We start from the raw sequence: 22272 nt of genomic DNA, 5'->3' as shown, positions 1-22272 counted from the left end.
CCGGAGCACAGCGGTGTGGGAACTTTACAATAGCTGGAAGAGCTGGCGGAGACAGAGAGTGCCCATGGTGCCAGCAGTCGGAGGACTGCAGGGGACCAGGCACGGGCTCAGTCGGTGGCTGATGATGTGCCTCTGGAGTCGTCCATGAGGCAGCAAATGCTGGAAGTCCAGCAGGGTGTGCGGGAGTATCTGGCGAAGATACATGACGCTATGCTTGGCTTGGTCTCCATGATGGAGGAGTCCACGCGGGCCATCGCCAATGCAATGAGCCTCATGGCCGAGCGCCATGCTTCCTCCATGGAGACAGTAGCAACTCTTGTGGGGAGGCTCCTGCAGGACACTAATCAGGGCTTCCTGGGGATGCACTCGGACCAGCAAGCCCTCACATCAGCATTCATCTCTGCTGGTCAGTGCCAGTGGGGGAGATGGTCTGGACACCAAGTTTCCCAGCTCAGTGCCTATCCATCTATGGTGAGCAGGGAGGTCCGAAGTGACCTCATGTCGGCACAGCAGCTGTCCATCGTCTCTGTGGGCTCCTCTCAGGGTGCTCCGGATGAAGGCAGCAGCTCCTCCGCCCCTCTGCCAGTGACTGTTGCATCCGATGAGGCTGCGACGACTGGGGAGATGCCAGCTGTGGAACTAGCCGCTCCCTCCCAGGCAGGGCCAGCACAGGCTCCACAGGCCAGAGGACGTCCACCAAGGTCATCAAGGCCAACAGGACAGCACAGTGAGCAGGCTGTCTCAGATGCCAGTGCCAGCGAGGGGACAGCACCTAGATGTAGCACCCAAAAGCGTAAATTTAAGGCACCTTTGGCACACCACGTGTTTCTAACTGGTGCTTTTGTGTTGCCCCTAATGAGGTCATGATTAATTGGTGTGGTGTTTAACACCTTTGTCATTTTGTTTTCTTAAGATAATTTTGTTATATCATTAAATTTAGACATGTGACCATGGCTGAGGGTGCCTCTTTTCCTCTGCAGGTGGATGGTTACCCATGATGTTATGAGTGGATTGTGTCACATTGAGCTTTATTGACAAGGCCCTTAGTTAATGTACCTACCCAGGCAGATTTAGCACTCAGGTATCAAGTATGGAGCCTGCTGCACAGGCTTTTGTTGGAGGTCCATTTGTGGTGTTCTAGCTGAAGGTTCATTGGATTAAGGCCTCCCGGGTGTCCCTGCCTCCCTGAAGCATGCCCGGGTCAGCGCCTACCCCCTCAGCATTTCCCTGTGCGTGCTTATCCTTGAACTCACTTCTGGGCTCATCGTGTGCAGCTGCAGCAATTGCATTTACATCTTTTTTGTCCATAGAGTTGCCCCTTTCCAGCGCAAGATTGTGGAGAGCGCAGCATGCAACCTCTATCACTGACACACGATCTGGGGGGTACTGGAGTGCGCCCCCTGAATGGTCCAGGCATCGGAAGCGCACCTTGAGAAGGCTGATGGTTCTCTCCGCCACATCCCTTGTGGAGGCTGCTCAGCTTCTGTTCTTGGATGGCGGAGAGGTGTCATGGGCCACTTTCTGAAGGGTTAGCCCTTGTCACCCAGCAGCCATCCATCCAGCCGGGCCGGAGCACTGAAGAGCCCCGGCATCTGGGAGTGTCTGAGGATGTAGGCATCGTGGGAGCTGCCTGGGTACATTGCACAGACTTGCAGAATCTGCAGCTTATGATCACACGCTATCTGCACGTTATGGAGTGGAATCCCTTCCTGTTGATGAAGGCACCAGGCTCACCTACTGGCACCTTGATGGCCAGATGTGGGCACTCGATTGCACCCTGGATGCGGGGGAAGACAGCGATCGCTGCGAAGCCTCTAACTCGCTCTGCCTGGCTGGCCTGGTCCCAGCAGTAGTGGATGAACGTCAATGCATGCCTGAATAGAGCGTCTGTCAGCTGCTTGACACAAGTGTGGGCAGCTGACTGGGAGACACTGCAAAGATTATCCACCAAGCCCTGGAAAGAGCCAGAGGCATAGAAGTTGATGGCAGCTGTGCCTTTTAGAGCCACTGGCATGGGGTGCCCACCCACACAGTTAGCGGAGATCTCAGGGATTATCATCTGACAGATAGAGTTGACTGTCTCCCTTGAGGTACGGAGCCTCCTTTGGCACTGCATCTCAGATGTATTGAGGTAGCTGCTTCGCTGACTGCATACTCTGACAGCAGGATAGTGGCGTCTTCTGCAGCCCCTTCCACCTTGGACGTCCTTTTGGCCCTGCGCCCCCTGTGCCTGCACCTCTCCACCCAAAGGTGGCTCCCCTGGAGGCTGAATGTGCACTCCTGGCCTCCCCCACAGAGGAGGTGCCTGCAGTGGAGAGCACACCGTTCATTCCCAGGCTAAGGGAAGGCTTCCTGAAACCTGCAGGCCCCAAAATGGATCTTCACTGTAGAGTGCTGACCTGAAGGTTGTGAGTCCTGTCCAAGCAGCTGGTATGAGTTTTGAAGTATTTCTGCTCACACAAGCAAGTATCAGTAACTTTCCAAATTAAATATCTGACTGAGCACATTCGCAACCCCACTGACCCCTCTTATCCCGCCCTTGGATGAGGTTTATACAAATGTGTCCTACCCGCTTGCCCATTGCACCAGTGCGACAACCTGAAGATCTCAGGGGTCTCGAAAAATTGCCGTCAATTGGTGCCTCAAGGGCCTTAAGTGGCCCGTTAATTAATGGTGGGTACGCATCGGAGATCATCGCGTGCCCGCCCACTGAAATATCGCGATGGCGCACGGTAATGTTCTGCCCCATGACTGTTCAGTTGGAGGTAAGAGGTCCCACAACATCTCTTCAAAGAGAAGAAGCTCCTCAGCTACAGTGAAAAGGAAAATTTAACCTATTGGTTAGTCATCCATTTTTGCTGTTTCTGGGACTTTGCTTTGCAAACTTCCTGCTGCATTTGCTTAACAATATTGACTTTACTTCAAAAGCAATATTTTGGTTGTGAAGCACTTTGGGATATCCTGTAGAGCACTTTATAAATGGAAGTGCTCTTTAACATGAAATTATTTATTTTAAAGAGGTTAATTCCTTCAATCAAAATGCTGCCATCAGAATTTCATATGAACATTTAGTGTGTTTATTCCTAATAGTGCACAGTGCAATTTCAGGGGATGCCTTTAATAGTTTCCCTTCAGACTTTCCCTTTACTCTCTGTGGTCTCACCCTCCAATAATTTCTCACATTCCTCTGCTTCCTTTGTCTCATGTAAACACATCACCTGTATATTTGGTCTTTCTTATCAAATATCTTTTGGCCTGGTTGGGGATATGGTGGAGGGGGTGATGGTGTTGGGCGGGGTGGTCTTATGTGCTGCTCTAAAAATTAAAATGGAATGAGAAACAGCATTATTCTTTATTGAGAGGATTTTATCATGCTTTCTTTCGATGTGTGTTAAACTGAAATTTGCAAACTCGTGCACTTTTAAGTTTTTCCGGAGCTGGATACAGCTCAGATATTAGCATTCACATATAAACAAAGAAAAGGTTGAATCGACAGGATCATCGCTTTCTCTGGAAGTCTGCCCTTTTTCCTAACTGCCCCTTCTGAAGATGCTGCGCGGAATCATCCCAGATTTGCACCAGGTGCGGTAGCGGGCGGGTAAAATGATGTTTTACCCGCCAGCTGTGACGGCGGGTTTTCATGTCGTGTTTTCATGTCGTGTTGTCCCAAACCCGCCACATTAGTTATGCACTCCCGGGAAACACACCATTTCCATGGCGGGCGGGCTCTCATTTGCACACCAGCCATCACCCCGCCACTGCATCATGCTGGGCACCAGCCGCAAGAACACATCTCAGTGTTTCCAGACCACCATGACTGCATGGAAGGCATGGCCCGAAACTGAAGAAGACAGCAGATCCAGGTTCAGCGACGCAACTCTCCAGTGACTGTTGGATGCTGTGGAGGCCTGCCAGGGTGTCCTCTACCCCTGCTCTGGCCACAGGATGGGCAGCAACAGCACTAACCCAGTTTGGGAGGCAGTGACAGCAGCGGTCAGCGCCGATGCCCTTCAAAAGAGGACAGTCACCCAGTGCTGCAAGAGAATGAATCATCTCCTCTGTTCCGCCAGGGTAATTCACTCTTCTCATCACTCTTAACTCACACACTCACAAACCCATCACACATCCACAGGGCCCTCACTCACTGCCAGTTCATGGGACATCACCATACACTCTCTCACGCACACCTTCATTGTCCTCATCCCATCCATGGGACCACTCATCACCCACACTGGTCAGGCATACTTATCGTCTGGCCTGGCAGGCATCCTGCTTACACTTTCTCCATCTCTATTCACGCAGGACAAGCTGGCACACAAGAGGGAGAGGTCGCAGATTGGTGATGGAATGCCCGAAAATCAAGGTCCTCACGGACTTTGAAAACAGAGCCATCCAGCTGGCTGGCGAGGATCTGGACTGGTCCTGTGCTGACAGTGAGGTTGGTGGTGCTCTACCAAGTGGAGGGTCCAGCAGTGCAACATCCATCAGAAAACCATGCTGTGAGTGATGTGTCTTGTTTCACAGGCCACTGCCATGCACTAATAATCTTTCCTTGCTTTTGCAGGAACATCTGCCAAACTGCCGATGGAGTGCACCACCCAGGGCTTCCAATCAAGCCCTGAAGAAACTTCTGAAGACGAATCTGGAGGCACCTTCCCTGGAGTCCCATCACAGCGCTCACCCACACCCTCCACCAGCACAGAAACAACTCGGTGGGACCAAGCTTTAGAGTAGCCCCGGGATCACAAGCTGGTGAGCATTTCACCTCTACTCCCTAAGGATGTTGCAATCAGTTGTACTCCAATTGCTGCCCTTGTTTGGATCAGCTCGTTTAACAAAGACCAGAGATTAACCATTGCTGGTGTAGCTCAGCTCTACACTGGGCACTGGATTTAATCAACTGATCCATGGGGAGAAATCTATTTTGGGCAAAACTTCCAACAAGTTACTCACAATAGATGAGGTGCCACTTTGAACTCCATTTTCTGTTGACATTTGCAAGTGGAAACATTTCTTCATTATTACAAACTCCCTCTTACTTAGTTAATTCAACACAAGTATTTCAGACAGAGATGAAACACAGGGTTAATTTAGTTAATAGAAAGGCAAACTTGTTGAGGTGAAGTGGCAATCATTTCAGCAGCCATTTAACAGCAGTTTTAAAACGTAATGGGGAAGCTCTCAAAAAGATGAAATAATGCATTAGATATATGAAATCTGACAGTTGTACGATGTGACATGATTACTACATTTGTCATGTATGAGCAGTGTTATGTGACCTATTCTGCTACAAGGATGGTACGCTCAAGCTTGTGTGGTCATCAGCAGTGTGTGTGTATCTAACCTAAACCAGAGCTGATCAATCCCGTCCAACTAGTAATAAATTTTGATTTCCGCTCACCTGCACTCTGAATAGGATAATACATTTAGTGTCATTCAGATATGTATTAATAATACTGTACAGGACACGTTCTGTAATGCACTGTCATGTATCATCTCCCCTTTACAAGTTAAAGCAGCAGTTTCTGAATTTCAGATTGAGATCCAATTTCATGGCTGGTTGGCTTTGACTTGTGCCATTTTGGTACATTGACTGCAATTGTGTTTTGAGATTAAAAGCTCAAGTTGGGGTTAACAGCAAAGGCTTTGATAGATCCTAAAACTTATTCAGACAAAACAATCAGATGCAGCAAAAGCCAAGTCACGGGCGAATAGTTTGATTCCCCCCACCATTATTTTGTTTCCTTTGTCTTTTGTTTCAACATTACTGGATTGCACATCAGTGACTGCAGTTTGGCATATTTCTTTCTAGAGATCACAGATGTAAAGTGTGCTGTGGACAAACAAATGAGCCAGCATTTTCCTGCCTTTATTTCAGGCACAGTTTCTCATCCTCTTGCAGCTGCCTCAAGTTAAACAGAAGGCTAGCCATCCTTTTCCGAAGGGCTGGATGTTTGTGGTGGAAACAACCATTTGCCACGGTGCTGAGTTATGGAGCATGCTTCTCAACCTGTGCTGTGCTAAAAAGATGTAACTCAGTGTAATGCATAGGCTGGGACCTTGGTGCACTGAAGAACCAGTGAACCAGGTGAATTTGCCATTTTGTGTTGGTGGTGTGCTTCTACACCACTGCAGTCATTCTTGGAGGAGCTTAATGTTAGATGCAAGTTCTGCTATGGAGATATTCCACTGACATGTCAACATCAAAAGTAGCCAACATCTCTTTTAGTTTCTTGCAGCTCTTTCTGAATTTGAAGATTGTCACCTCCTTTCAGTCTGAAGTTGCTGGTAATAAAGATTATTCTAAGCACCTGTTTACAAAATCATGCACATATGGGAAAATGGATCATGTTTCCAACTCAGAATTTTCTTTCTGTCAGTAAATAATTTCATTGCAGTTTCACAAACTTCAGCAGGCTGTGTTGGAAGCTGAAAGAATTGCTAAATTTATGTTAAAACAAATCTTAAACTCTACCCCAAACACAGTGCAGAGAAGTACTACACAAGAACACAGTAATTAACATTAATTGTTTAAAGTTGTAGCTCCTTTACAAAACCAGTTAGTGGACAGATGGTTTATATCTGGCCAATATTATGGGTTTCTTTGGTCAGTAGCTCTGGACTCAGGCAGGTTTAAGTTCATGTCGCTTGCTGTTTACAGAGGCGCTGATCTAGAATGCCCCTTGTAATTGGTGGTACTGGAATGGCCTGGTAGTGAAGGAGATCTTACTAAAAAGTCTCTAGGCCTGGTAGGGAAGAAGATCCTACTCCAAGGTGCAACTTATAAGAAAATGCTCAAGGAAGTTATTCTACAAAATGTGCAGTGCTTTAAAGAGTGAAATTGAGCCTGTTAACATTCCATCTCTTTTTGAAATATCCATGAGGCGGTTTCATAAAATTTACTCACAACATGGAACCTCTCTCACCAGGAACCAAACAGGGCATGTTCCCCATGGATTTTCCGCTCATTGATCTTAATGAATAGCAAATCATGGGAATCAATATTAAAATAAAATTAAACGTATAACCAGCAGACAACTGTCCATTCTCATTTATAACACCTAAAGATTCAAGAGAGAGCAAGAAACATGCACACACACACATCCAGGTCAGGCAAAATTATTTTTAAAAAGTGAGAAGAAAAGCTGTTCTGTCACCAATGGTGTAAAAATTTGCTTTTGACGTATCCCTCATGAATGGCCTGCCACATCCAGTCGTGAATGCTGGCGGACAATTAAACAACTAATGGGAGGAGAAGGCTCCACAAACATCTCCATCATTGATGATGGGGAACCCAGCATGTCAGTGCAAAAGACAAGGCTGAAATGTTTGAAACCATCTTCAGCCAGGAGTGTCAAGTGGGTGATTCATCGCAGTCCCCTCCTGAGGACCTTGTTATCACAGATGTCAGTCTTCAGTCATTTGAATCATTCTGCATATTGCTAAGGGCTGCATTTTCCGGTCGGTGAGTGGGGGTGGGGTCCACTCGCCAACGCGTAAAATGACACGGGGTGACGTCAGTCGTGCATTCCGACGTCACCGCCCGTCATTCTGATCTTTAGTTCAGTGGGCGCACACCTGACTCCGGTGCGCTCCTGCCGAACTGTCAACGGCCACTTTAGGCCTTTAAAAAAGTAATTAATCCAATTAATGGACCTGCCTGTCCAACCTCAAGCTTGGCAGGCAGGCGAAGAGCCCAGGCGGCCTTCAGAAAAAACATGAAACCTCAACCACGGGCGGGATGAGGTTTCATGAGGGATTTAAAATGTGCATAAAATTTTTAAATAAAAGTAATTGACATGTCCCTGCTCATGTGACAGTGTCACATGAGGGGACATGTCAGGAATATTTTTTTCTCCCTTTAATAAAGTTTTCAAACCTGAGCAGAGCTCCCTGAGGCAGCACTTTGCCTCGGGGAGATCTGTGCGCTCTTTTGCGTGCATGCGCGAAAGAGTGCACTCCCGGCTCAGGGAATCCCCCCTCCGCCCACATAGGGAGCGCACAGCACTTCCGGGAGGACATCATGCAGGGCGGGCCTTAATTGACCCATTCACGTAAAATGGTGGTGCACCCCCGACTAGGGGCACCGATTGGGAATTGACCCGCCCCTGCCCACACCCGCACAACGCCCCCGACAGGGGGGATATTGCTGCCCTAAGAAATGGTTCAGCGAACTGGATACAGCAACGGCTGTGAGCCCCAGCAATGCTGAAGACTTGTGCTCCATGACTAGTTGTACCTCTAGCCAAGTTGTTTCTGTACAGTGGCAATACTGGCATTTACTCAGCAAGTTGGAAAATTGCCCATGGATGTCCTGTCCACCAAATGGGAAATGAGTTTTTTGCTTGCATGCTTGGCTATATAAATAATGGTGAATATACTGACACAATGGGCCGGATTTTTGTGTTGCAAGAAAGTCAGGAATGGTGTGGGAATCGGCAAAATTAAGATTGTGGGGCCAGTAATTAACCCCACACAAACTTCCCACTGGGGCAGAAAGAGGTTTGGGTTAGGTTTGGGCCACGACCCCGCACGCATGGCCTGTGATGTTGGGACCGTCATTGACAGGCCTAGGGGAAGTTTGTATTTCATGTCCCACAGTATTTTCATTGGATCAGGTGGGTTTTGAAAGACTTTGGAAAACCCAACCCACCTGGTGAGAGAGGTCGGGAACCTTGAGGGAAACTTTTTGAGGAATCAAGAACATTATGACAAGTGTGTTAAATGTTTTGACAGCTTCAAATGTCATTATTAGATGCCATCTTATAAGTTAGATGTGTTTTTACTGCAGTGATTGATCATCGGTCCTACAAAGATAAGTTGACCATTACATTGACCAGCATTGTGTGAATGTTGTGATGCATTAGAGCATTTTTCCCAATGGAAACAATGCTATTGTGCATTCAAAAATGAAGGAAACAGTGCCTGGGAACTCTCCTGTCAACAATGATTTAAATGTCCAGAGTGCTTTAACTTAGAAAAAAATGCCTGCTGCTTAAACTTTAAAAAAATATTGTTTCAGTTTCAGTAAGTTCCATTGTCTGTTTTGGCAGCTGAGCCCATTATGCTTGACTGAGTTTCGAAAGCTGCTGAAGCACTTAGCTCAGCAGGGGGTTTGTTTAGAAACTGACAGCATGGCTTGATTGAAAGTTTAAGAGGTTACAATAGGATTATCTGCCTTTGATGTAGTTTCTCAATAGATGTTTGTTTGTTTCATAACTTAATGACCACTTAAGGAGATTTGACTTTTCTTTCAATGGGACTGGAGTTTTGTTTCTGTGCAGTATGAATGGCTGTGCGTTTGAGTGGCCATTTTATTAGGTTGTTATAGGTTTAATTTTTTTTTAATCCATTTCAGAGGTTCCCATTGTTATTACATAGGCCTGAGGTCTGCCCATGGTGGATACTGGGTGAGTGGCAATGGAGGATACATGGGGCAGGGCAGGATGGAGGTATGAGGGGGCATTGTGGAGGTAGCATGGGGGTATGAGGGATCATGGGGGTTTGAGGCATGGAGGGGGTATGAAGGGGCCTGGAGAGGGTATAGGAATCAATGCAGGGGTTGAGGGTTAGGGGGCATAGGAACAATGTGGAGAGCTGGACCGATGTCCCTGATAACTGAGGCAGGCCTTCTAGCCAGCACACCTTGGTACCTGCACTCCTCTGACACTGCCTCTGGCCTACCCAGGGAGGCAGCATACCCAAACCTTGCCCACCCACATCTTCAGGAGACAGAAATATGGTGGATGGGAGGTGGTAACGGGTTTGAATTGGTGAGGCCAGGAACTGCTCTGACTCACATTACCCAAATTTGAGACAAAGATCCAGCCCAAGTCCAGCTAGAATGGAGGTGGTAGTTAATTTCCAGCCAATCATACTTGGAGACTACATTGCTGGGATTTGATTTACACAAACACTTTGTACCATATAACTACTATCCACTTGATGTATTTTGCTAGAGAAGTAATTCTGCTGGACTCAGGAGACTCTTTGCACTAGTTTCGTTCATGAGTGTAGAGACTCTGTAAATTAAAACCACAAGTCCCACCCTGCCTCTAACTCACCCAGTTGTGTCTTTAATTACTCTGTATAAAGATACTTTGATTGCCAAATGCTCCATTGAAACATGAGTGTTGTATTTCCTAATTATCATACAGGGAATCAAGAGCATGTACAATGTTGTTTGAGTCAAGCTGAAGATACTTAGTTTTACGTGCAAGGTTTACCATGTAACAGTAAAGTATTATACTGCTGCTAGGATGGCTCTGCATCTCTTTAGGTCCAATGGACCTAACTATTGCAAGTCTTAAAGACAGTAACAGGGTAAATCGTCTCAGACACATCTGGCATCACTAGGGACAGGGAGCTAGTAATAAATCCCAAGATCCTTCCCAACAATAAGGAAAACTAATAGAAATGATGAGCTTTTTTTGTGGAGACGATGCATCCACAACAGAATTGTGACACATGGAGTTTGATTAATTCAAAATTACATGAACATACACACGAGAGAGTACAACATATGCACATTGTAGAGATTATATACCCAATATGTATGATATTGAACCTCAATTACTATATAAAAGACATTAATTCAAATGGAGATGGCATAAAGTCAGGTTGTTTAGCAAAATAGCAAGTTTGTGAAAAAAGAGTTTTTTGATTAAATACAGTGAACATCCCCACTACTATGATTAGCTATGCCCAAGTATGTCCTGTCCACAAAAATGACAAATCCAATCCAGCTAATTACCGCCTCATCAATCTACTCTCAAACATCAGCAAAATGATGAAAGGTGTCATCAACAATGCTCACCAATAACCTGCTCATTGATGCTTAATTTGGGTTCTGCCAGAATCACTGGGCTCCAGACATCAGTGTAGCCTTGGTCCAAACATGGACTAAAAAGTTGAATTTCAGCATTGAAGTGATTGATTGCCCTTGACATCAAAGCAGCATTTCACCATGTGTGGCATCAAGAAGCCCCAGTAAAATTGAAGTCAATGGGAAACATGGAAAGTTCTTCGGCTGTATTCATTGACCTTGCCTCCATCCTAAGTTCAGAAGTGGGAATGTTATAGTGTACAAATAAATTGCAACTCCTCAGATAATGAAAGTCAACACCTGTATGCAGCAAGACCTGGATAACTTTCAGGCTTGGGCTGATAAGTGGCAAGTAACATTTGACAAGTGCCATGCAATGACCATCTCCAACAAGAGGGAGGCTAACTATTCATCAATACCCTCGATGTTACTATGGACCAGGAAGTTAACTATGAGAGGCTGGTTATTTTGTGATGAGTGACTCACTTCCTGACTCCCCAAATCTTTTCCACTACCTACAAAGCACTAGTCAGGAGTGTGAATGGATACTCCCAGATGAATACAGATCCAACAAGAAGCTCAACACTATCCAGAACAATGCAGCTGTTTGACTGGCAGCCCATCCACCACCTTAAAATTTTGGTCCCTGCAGCCATGGTGTGCTGGTGCTGTTATGTATACCATCTACAAGATGCAGTGCAGTACTCTCAAAGGCTTCTCTGAAAGCACCTTTCAAACCTCCATCCTCTACCTCCTAGGAGAACAAGGGCAGCAGGCACATGGGAAAACTACCCCCTCCAAGTCACAAACTATCCTGAATTGGAAACATATCACCATTCTTTCATTATCACTGAGTCAAAAATTCTTCACTAAAGGGATGGCAACAGTTAAGGAAGCTCCACCACCACCTACTCACTGGCAGTTAGGAATGGGAAATAAATGCTGACCTCATCAGCAACATCCACATCCATGAATGAATAAAAAAGTGTGCTATTGGTTAGTGATGGATCCATGACCTTACCTGAACATGTGATGCAGGAAATGCCCTCTGAACTGAGGTTATACTTGAGGTCGAGGAGGACCTGAATATTGGTATCAGGGCTGAAGAGCAGGGGCGTTCTGCTGGCTGCTCGCAGTTGGGTTGCAAATCCTATGGACATCACTAGGGTAATGATGTAAAGGCCTGAAAGGATGAAACACAAAACAGATCAACAAAGAAATGTGCATTTTTGCTTAGAAAATAATCAGCGTCAGTTTTTAAAAAGTTATCTGTGTTTTCTTTTTGTAAGAGGGCAAATTAACTGATCCCACAGATCTTATGAGGAGCTGAGCTTGAGCACAAGTTGGGGGAATTGATGGTGTGTCGTCACTCCATCTCCAAACTGTGCTGGGTTGTTGGAATTGGTGAATTTAGCTTAGTTTTTTTTAAAAAGGAAAACAAAGCCTTGAAATTGTGCATTTTAATAAGGTGTTAGTGCCTTCATAGTGCACAAAAGAAATTGCAACTTTAAAATTAGAACCAGGACATTCAAGAGTGAAATCAAGAAGTATTTCTAAACATAGGAGCCCGTAACTTCCAGTGGAGTGGCAATTGAGTCGGATTGTCACTCCACTCATAATTACTTACCTTGAAATCCAGCCACTCCTATCTCGCCCGACCTTCTGACTCAGGCTGGGTGAGATATGCATAGCACAGCAAATTCCCGTAGCCTACAGTGCAGGGGAGCTCAGATGAAAGTAAGTAAGCCATGTGCTCTTTTTAATACAGCATTAGCTGCCATAAAGCAGGTAAGTTTAAAGGTCTAGCTATTGAGAAGCTGAGGACAAGGTAAGTGTATAAGGTAAGTGGGTGAGATTGGGAGGGGGCAGGTGTCGGGTGATTTGGGGAGGAGTCAGGGAGGCGTGGTCAGGTGGGGTGCAGTCAGGGGGTCCCGGGCAGGTTGTGGTGGGGGGGAGGGGGTGGGGGGTGGGGGGCTGTGGAGGGTTGTCGGGGGTCCCATGGGGGTCAGGGGGCGGTAGGTCAATACAATAGTTACCCAGAAACTAGAAATAGTTTTAATTCTTCTAACTTTTTTCTGGGTAACTATCTCTGTAAGACATTCAAAGTTTATGATTTAAATCGCATTTTGGATGGTTCCCAGTGCAGGGCAATTGCCCATTGGAAGTTTGAACTTCCCAGGCAATTGCTGTGCAATCCTTACCTGGGGACCTCCGTGGGGGTTCCCCAGTGTACATTTGGGGCACCCCACAGTTATGCTTCCCTGGAGCTCAGAAGTTATGGGCCAAAGCCTCGTAGAACTCTCCTCCCCAATAGGCTATTGGTTCTGGCCATTTGAAACTTTCAAGACTGAGATCAATGAGTTTTTATTGGGTAAGGATATCAAGGGATATCCATGAAGCAAAGGCAGGTAAGTTGGATTGAAGTGTAGATCAGACATGATCTAACTGAATAGCAGAACAGGTTCAAAGTACCTATTTAGGTTCCTATGTTTGTATTAATATGAACCCATTAGTTGATACATTTTTCAAGAATCACTCATGACATGGAACTTTGCAAACTAAAACATTAATGTTTACATGCTAATCATAGAATTGAATTTAAATTCTAATTTTTGGATCTAAAAGTATTAATTGAAAAATTACCAAATATTCTTTAGTGTCCAACAGGCAAAGAGTTTAGGTTTACAGTATGTTTCCATCAGTCCATATGTAACATTTACACATATGGGAAAGAATAGTACTATTGCATTGACTCCTGAGATCGATGCTTTCCCTGGTTTTCTACAGAGAGACCCCAGTTTTGAATTTGGAAGGTGTGCAGCAAATATATACAAAATGTGAAGGTGACTGGTTGCTAAAGGAATGCGGTCTTCTTGGAAACAGGCCAATTCTCTGCAGCTGAAAGCTCTTTCAATTTGACCTGCCTGCTGACATTCGGATCCAGTCACAGATCGACACTTCAATTTACCCTCCATGCCCAGTGGGCATCACACCTGTGCCAATATTGATTGGGCAACCGCTCACTTCAATATCTGCCCCCTGGGAGCCATCGGCTCCCCTCCCTGCCCCACCGCCGCCCCACAACCTGTTCATTATGATGGTAGAGTGAAGTGGCAATTCTTTGGGTCCAACATTTTAAACTTGTTGTGAAACATCCAGCTGTTCTGCACATAGGCTTAGACAGCCAGCAGTAAATTAATTCACTAGAAAAATCAGCAAGCTGATGAATCTTGACATCCATAATGTCAAATATATTAACCTAAACAGCGGTACTTAACCTGCAGCCTTAATTTTATTCTTGAAAGCCTCTTGTCATCTTTTCAATGATTTTAGCTTTTGTATGCACTGGAAGATCATTAACCCTTGAAATATTTTTTGCACTAAAGAGGAATTGGAAGAAAAGGCCAAAAGATTCTTGAATATATTTTGAGCAAGAACTTTGAAGACTGCTGTAAGAATCATCAGGGAACAGCTTTGGCATCTGAAAAACTTTCAATTGAGATATCTTTGGCCAGTTGAGAACACAATGGAAACAAGCAGCACAAGTGCAAATTGGATCAATTGCTGAGTCAACTGTGGTCGCAACAAAGCTTCTTCAACCAATGGTGCAGTTATATTTAATTGCTTTTAGCCATGTGTAAAATCCTTCATAGGCGAAAGAGAGGAGAAATTATACCTTTTGCACCCACAGAAACAAGAGGGAAAGGGACTGATCCCACATTCCTACTCCACATGGGCTGGTAGCTATTTGTCAGATTTGTACTTGCTTCAAGTGTGGCTTCCCAGCTGGGAAGGTAGGATTAGTGAATTAACCCAAAAGTCACATTTTTGAAATAGAATGAAATTCAAAAGAAAAACATAAATCAACTAACTGTGGAGAGGTTGATTCAACTGAAGAATATAGAAATAATAAAAGAAGCAATTTCAGTTCCCACTGTGCACAGCTGACATATGTTAAGCTTCACTGTGCTTATTTTCAGATGATCAAACAGAAATAATAAAAGAAAACTCCCCCCAACAAAATCCCATAAACTGAATATTGTAAAGTAGAAAGGGGAAACTCTGTTGTGGAACAAGAGTTTCAAATCCATCATAAAATTATCCATGTTTATGTCCCAGACTCCTCTGTACTACGGCACACTCCCCGTTCCACTAAGGAATTAAAACACAGCTTGAGGAATCATACCTTTGATTATTTATTCTGAGAACCAGTGAGTTATCAATTGCATGAAGTGATAGAAAAATTCAGCAATTTTCAAAGAGGAAAGTTGAATAGAGGAAATTGTAAGTGATGCCAGTGACCTGATCATTGTTGGAAAATCTTTTACAGTGTTTTCAGCATTTACCGACTGCTAGCTCCTAGCCGTTGCCCCTGGGACTGCTCTTATCTCTGCTCCCTTAAGTCCAAGGGATGCAGACTTGAACTGAAATGGCAGGCAACTGGTTTAGCCATTCGCCACCAGATCTGACTGGATCACATAAAGTAATATCAGGTCCTGCTCTCTCCTGCAAAAACTTTTTACTATTTCAGGATTATCCTGGAATGCAAAGGCAACCCCCAGCTTCTTTCCTCGACTGTAAGCTGTCATTTTAAACTAATTTCCCAATTTCCTCCAGCCTCCACCAACAGTAAGTGTGAGGAAACTAACTCCAAGATGAGCTTTCAACCACATATTCACTAAGACTGCCTATTTCCACCTCCGTAAAACTGCTTTCCTCCACCCCTGCCTCATCTCTTCTCCACTGAAATCCTCATTCATACCTTTGTTACCTCCAGACTTGACTATTCTAAGGGATCCCAGGCTGGCTTTTCACACTCTAACCTCTGTAAACGCGAGGTTATCCAAAATTCTGCTAACTTCCACCAAATGCTATTCACCCATCACCCTTGTGTTCACTGACCTACACTAACTCACAGTTAAACAACACCTTAATTTTAAAATACTAATCCTTGTTTCCAAATCCCTCCATGGTCTCACCCTCCCTATCTCTGTAAATTCTTCTAGCTCTACCAAGCTCCGAGATATCTGCACTCCTCTATTTCTGGCCTCTTGTGCATCCCTGATTTTAATCGCTCCAGCATTGGTGGCGGTGCCCTCAGCTGCCTGGGCTCTAAGTTCTGGAATTCCCTCCCTAAACCCCTCTGTCTTTTTACCTTGGCATTCTCCTTTAAGACATTCCTTAAAACCTACCTCTTTGACCAAGCTTTTGGTTAAATGTCCTAATATCTCCTTATGTGGCTGTGTCATATTTTGTTTTTTAATGTCTCTGAGATGTTTTATTATGTTAAAGGTGCAATACAAATACAATCCTTGTAGCAATTTCTACATTACAACAATGACTACACTTCAATAAAAATATTTAATTGGCTGTAAAGTGCTTAGGGACATCCTAAGGCCATGAAAGGCACAACATAAATGCAAAACTTTTTTTCTTTTCACACACACTCACGTTGAAAAAGCAAATATTGATAACATCTATACTGTTTCATCAAGTGTATAAGATCACTATTTTTTCCCTGACACTTGGGCCAGAGTTTTATGGCCCCGGCGCAGCATGTCTCCCCTGGCGGATGTGGCGAGCTATTTAAATCTCCATTCAGTTCGGCGCGATCGTAATATCCCACTGGGTGGGAGAGGCCGTAAAATCCTGGCCCTGCTAATGTTCTGTTCCCTCCATTTGGATTGAAATAATGCCAACAGTTCAACAATAATCTATGTAATTCTTACCTAAAATGATCCATTTATTCTTTACTGCAGGAAGTGCAACAAAATGGTAAAGTGCATCCTGTAGTCTTGTTATCAGTTGACCAGGGTTGTGTCTTCCATCTGCAGGTGGAAGTGCCTCAGGCACCAGTGAAACCAAAGGGATGTCCCCATTGTCCAAAGATGCTTTAGAAAAAGGCAATAAACTATTTTAAAGAGGTGCACTTATGTGAAAATATATTTGGCAAAATTATTTTTTTTAAATTATTCACTTGCAAGCAGGCAAGGATGCTGAAAGAATCGTGCTGTAAGAAATAATATATTCTGTTCAGTTGTTACAATGTGGCCCTTCACTAAGACTATGCTGTTCAAAAAGATTAATATGATGAAAATGGTGCACCGTTTATCTACCTCATCAAATAGGTCTGCTAAATATCATTTCAAGTAAACACTAAATCAGGCAAATATATTTAATTTAAAAACAAATGAACAATAGTGTAAATTTGTATTGGTGGTCTGAGCTGCACCTTTAAGAGTGCTCAGGCTTAAGACTCAGTGGCACAGAGTTGTAACCTGTTTCCGATGTGCATGCTGAGTGCAGCTTCCTACAAGGGACCAGTGAACTTACCCTGATGTCTTAACAAAGGCTTCTGTAAAGTGGGAACCATTTACCAGATTTTATTTTGTTAAGATGTCTCCAGAAACTTGCTAATTAATTAAGATGCTGCAACGCAGGAAAAGCAGGGAGCTCTCCCAATGTCGTGGCCATCGCTTCTCCCTCAACCAATAGCATTAAAAAACAATCGGATTAACTGGCCATAAAAACAAAAAACTACTGCGGATGCTGGAAATCCAAAACAAAAACAGAATTACCTGGAAAAACTCAGCAGGTCTGGCAGCATCGGCGGAGAAGAAAAGAGTTGACGTTTCGAGTCCTCATGACCCTTCAACAGAGCAATATCAGGAGAAAGGTGAAATATAAGCTGGTTTAAGGTGGGGGTGGGGAGAGAGAAGTTGGGGGGGGAGGTGGTTGTAGGGACAAGCAAGCAGTGATAGGAGCAGATAATCAAAAGATATTACAGACAAAGGAACAAAGAGGTGTTAAAGGTGGTGATGTTATCTAAGAGAATGTGCTAATTAAGAATGGATGGCAGGACACTCAAGGTACAGCTCTAGTGGGGGTGGGGTGGAAAGACTGACAGGGCATTACAGGTATGGATTTTAAAATAATGGAAATAGGTGGGAAAAGAAAAATCTATATAAATTATTGGAAAAAACAAAAGGGAGGGGGAGGAAACGGAAAGGGGGTGGGGATGGAGGAGGGAGTTCAAGATCTAAAGTTGTTGAATTCAATATTCAGTCCGGAAGGCTGTAAAGTGCCTAGTCGGAAGATGAGGTGCTGTTCCTCCAGTTTGCGTTGTGCTTCACTGGAACAATGCAGCAAGCCAAGGACAGACATGAGGGCAAGAGAGCAGGGTGGAGTGTTGAAATGGCAAGCGACAGGGAGGTTTGGGTCTTTCTTGCGGACAGACTGCAGGTGTTCTGCAAAGCGGTCGCCCAGTTTACGTTTGATCTCTCCAATGTAGAGGAGACCGCATTGGGAGCAACGAATGCAGTAGACTAAGTTAGGGGAAATACAAGTGAAATGCTGCTTCACTTGAAAGGAGTGTTTGGGCCCTTGGACGGTGAGGAGAGAGGAAGTAAAGGGGCAGGTGTTGCATCTTCTGCGTGGGCATGGGGACGTGCCATAGGTGGGGGTTGAGGAGTAGGGGGTGATGGAGGAGTGGACCAGGGTGTCCCCGAGGGAACGATCCCTACGGAATGCCACCAGGGGGGGTGAAGGGAAGATGTGTTTGGTGGTGGCATCATGTTGGAGTTGGCGGAAATGTCGGAGGATGATCCTTTGAATGCGGAGGCTTGTGGGGTGATAAGTGAGGACAAGGGGGACCCTATCATGTTTCTGGGAGGGAGGAGAAGGCGTGAGGGCGGATGCGTGGGAGATGGGTCGGACATGGTTGAGGGCCCTGTCAACGACCGTGGGTGGAAAACCTCGGTTAAGGAAGAAGGAGGACATGTCAGAGGAACTGTTTATGAAGGTAGCATCATCAGAACAGATACGACGGAGACGAAGGAACTGAGAGAATGGGATGGAGTCCTTACAGGAAGCGGGGTGTGAGGAGCTGTAGTCGAGTAGCTGTGGGTGTCGGTAGGCTTGTAATGGATATTGGTGGACAGTCTATCATCAGAAATTGAGACAGAGAGTTCAAGGAAGGAAAGGGAAGTGTCAGAGATGGACCATGTGAAAATGATGGAGGGGTGGAGATTGGAAGCAAAATTAATAAATTTTTCCAGGTCCCAACGAGAGCATGAAGCAGCACCGAAGTAATCATCGATGTACCGGAGAAAGAGTTGTGGGAGGGGGCTGGAGTAGGACTGGAACAATGTTCCACATACCCCATGAAGAGACAGGCATAGCTGGGGCCCATGCGGGTACCCATAGCCACACCTTTTATTTGGAGGAAGTGAGAGGAGTTAAAGGAGAAATTGTTCAGTGTGAGAACAAGTTCAGCCAGACGGAGGAGAGTAGTGGTGGATGGGGATTGTTCGGGCCTCTGTTCAAGGAAGAAGCTAAGGGCCCTCAGACCATCCTGGTGGGGAATGGAGGTGTAGAGGGATTGGACGTCCATGGTGAAGAGGAAGCGGTTGGGGCCAGGGAACTGGAAATTGTTGATGTGGCGTAAGGTGTCAGAGGAATCACGGATGTAGGTGGGAAGGGACCGGACAAGGGGAGAGAGAAGGGAGTCAAGATATCGAGAAATGAGTTCCGTGGGGCAGGAACAGGCTGACACGATCGGTCTGCCAAGACAGTTCTGTTTGTGGATTTTGGGTAGGAGGTAGAAACGGGCCGTCCGAGGTTGGGCAACTATCAGGTTGGAAGCTGTGGGAGGAAGATCTCCAGAGGAGATGAGATCAGTGACAGTCCTGGAAACAATGGCTTGATGTTCAGTGGTGGGGTCATGGTCCTTTGTTCCTTTGTCTGTAACATCTTTTGATTATCTGCTCCTATCACTGCTTGCTTGTCCCCACAACCACCGCCCCCCCCAACTTCTCTCCCCCCACACATACACACCCCTCCCCCCACCCCCCCCCCCAACCTTAAACCAGCTTATATTTCACCCTTCTCCTGATATTGCTCAGCTCTGTTGAAGGGTCATGAGGACTCGAAATGTCAACTCTTTTCTTCTCCGCCGATGCTGCCGGATTAACAGGCCAGTCTGTGGGACATTACGGGTACAGAACGGCTGTTGCATTTGTCAACAGAACAGTCACTACACACCAAATACATCATTAAGTGAAGCACTTTAAGAAATTTCTATGTGTTAAGGTATTATATTAATGTATTACTTTCTCTTTCGTTGTACAGTGCTTTGTATAGTCTAATCACATGCATATTATGAAAATGAGAGTCTTATTATACATTAATCTCCAGGAAGAAAAGAAACACCTGTTTCTTCCTCAACTGATAGAAGAGGAATGTCATCATCCAAGTACTGTAGTATCCCACCAATTACCAACGAATCATGGTCTGCAACTAGAAGTGAATCATCACACCCTCCTGAATCCTGTGTTGTGTTGCTATCTTTCTTCTTACACATATGTCGGCAGCTGAAACAGAAGTTTAGAAATGAAATATTCAATCAGAGCTCAAGGTTTCCAATTCTAAGACACCTGTACTATCACTCCAAATGATTGGAGTAATTCAGTACACACCAAGGAGTGAACTTAGGAACTTCCTACTCAACTTATTAAAGTTAGGCTGTGCTGCAATGTTCATGTGTTGAAAGTCAAAATTTGTATGCCAACAGCTACTCATTTATCAGGGAAAGGTGCTTTCACACTTGTGTATTCTATGACTGACCACAGATGTAAGAAAATCATCCCACGACATATTAAATCTTTGTTGATTAGTAAAACAGCAACAGAATAAGATGCTAGCAAATACAAGAAAAAATAGAATTCTTCAGATACTGCACATGTGTTGTCAATATGCGGGTCAGGCTCCACTTGGAAATCAGTCATAGCAGGAGACTTCCAGGAGGATGTCCTTGGGATATCCTCAAAGTAAACATTGAGAGGTTAAACATCCTCACTGACTCATGGAGGTCCCTGGCCTGTGACAGACCAAAATGGAGAAGATTCATTCGGAAAGGCACTGAACACATTGAGACACTTTATTGGGAACACGCAGAGGTGAAGTCAAGGCATCGGAGTGCACACACCTCTAAACAACTCATCTGTCTAATGCTTCAAGCATCACCTGCCCCACATGTGGCAGAGTCTGCAAATTGTGCATTGGACTTATCAATCATCACAGAACCCACTGAACTGGAGTCATCCTCAATCTTGAAGGGCTACCAAAGGAGAAGAAAATGTTGGTCCCAGAAGAATGGAAATCTAATGACCTAATGCTCTTGGGAACCACTGTCAGATCCCGAGGACAACGGATCCTAGTTTGAAATCTTGTGGTCTGCATCGCCATTATATATCAGACTCCTACAGGCATATAACATCAGCTCATCTATAACAAAGATAATAGGCTGCTGCTACATTGCTTTGAAAATACTTCCCCTACATTAGTATTCCCCTTTAAGCAATGCATAAATCAGTGAAGGAAACTTTTAATTATATATGTACTGTCTGAAATCCCAGGGTGTAGCAGTAACCACTTGCTAAAGGACAAAGGAGTGATTTAGAGCCCAACACAATACTGAAAGACCTAAACACAGATTTTCGGCACGACAGAGAGCTTCTCCATTGTGGTGAAAATAGTGGAACTGCCCAAAAATCTCAGTCCAGCCCTGAACATGGCACTTCCTATATATTTTTCTATATTCATGGTGGGGGGAAGGGGTAATGGGGGCTGGACGGGTTTCACACATGCGCATTTTATGGAGGCAGCTGGTCATTAAATCATCAGCTGCCTCCACTCTAATTTCATTTTGGTAGCCTAGGAGTGCAGATCCTGAAGTGTAGAAAGTGGACCTGGTGAACACATTTTCCAGCATTTTCTGTTTTGATTTAAGAGCAGGTCTGGACTTAGTGTTTTCTTTGGATAGCCAGGGGGCTCCTTTGGGGAGGTAGGGTACCCCTGTGAAATTCGCCTTAAAATTTTATTCACAGCTCCAGAAATGACACAAAACAAATTCCAACTGTCTTCCTTTAACCCAAAGGAGTAGGAGGGCGGGCTCCTTGTCTCACAGGGCAATTGCTTTTGCCCCTACTGACTCGTGCACACAGGCGCCAGGAAGAACTTTGTGCTGGAGAAGGGCACATAGCACTTAATATGAAGGAACATAGAAGGTGGGCATGGCATCCTCACACAGAGGCCATAGAAGCCAGTGACTGTGAGCAGCCGGAGGAGGCCATGGTGGTGGTGGAGGGGGGGCGGGGGGGTGCAGAATGTCAGGAGGGAGAGGCTGCTTCCCGTGCACCTGGAAAGATGAGGAGAAGAGACAGGAAAATCAGATACTACCTTGTGGGAAGGGTGTACAGACTTAGGACATCCTACCTCAATATGAAGGAGAACCAATGTACTCAAATCACAATCCATCGGCCCCTATGCCCTGCAGTGGTTGAGGAGGTAGCTGTTGCTCTCAACTTCTATGCCTCATGATCTTTCCAGGGATAATCAGGAGACTTGTCTGGTATACCCTGGTCAGCAGCACAGAGCTGCATTAAGGC

General features: G+C 45.2%; 1 protein-coding gene across 1 annotated transcript in view; it reads right to left on the bottom strand.

Annotated features, from left to right (window-relative positions):
• The window catches only part of disp3 (dispatched RND transporter family member 3), a 748238-nt gene that overhangs the window by 110919 nt on the left and 615047 nt on the right, over positions 1-22272 (bottom strand). Inside the window, 3 exon segments of the mRNA XM_078559213.1 lie at positions 11847-12008; positions 16555-16716; positions 20036-20196. Of these exon segments, the coding sequence (XP_078415339.1) occupies positions 11847-12008; positions 16555-16716; positions 20036-20196 (485 nt within the window).

This window comes from Cetorhinus maximus, chromosome 15 (assembly GCF_964194155.1).
Source record: "Cetorhinus maximus chromosome 15, sCetMax3.hap1.1, whole genome shotgun sequence".
Lineage (NCBI taxonomy): Eukaryota > Metazoa > Chordata > Chondrichthyes > Lamniformes > Cetorhinidae > Cetorhinus > Cetorhinus maximus.
The sequence above is the reverse complement of the archived record's forward strand: the minus strand, read 5'-3'. Positions and strand labels throughout refer to the sequence as shown.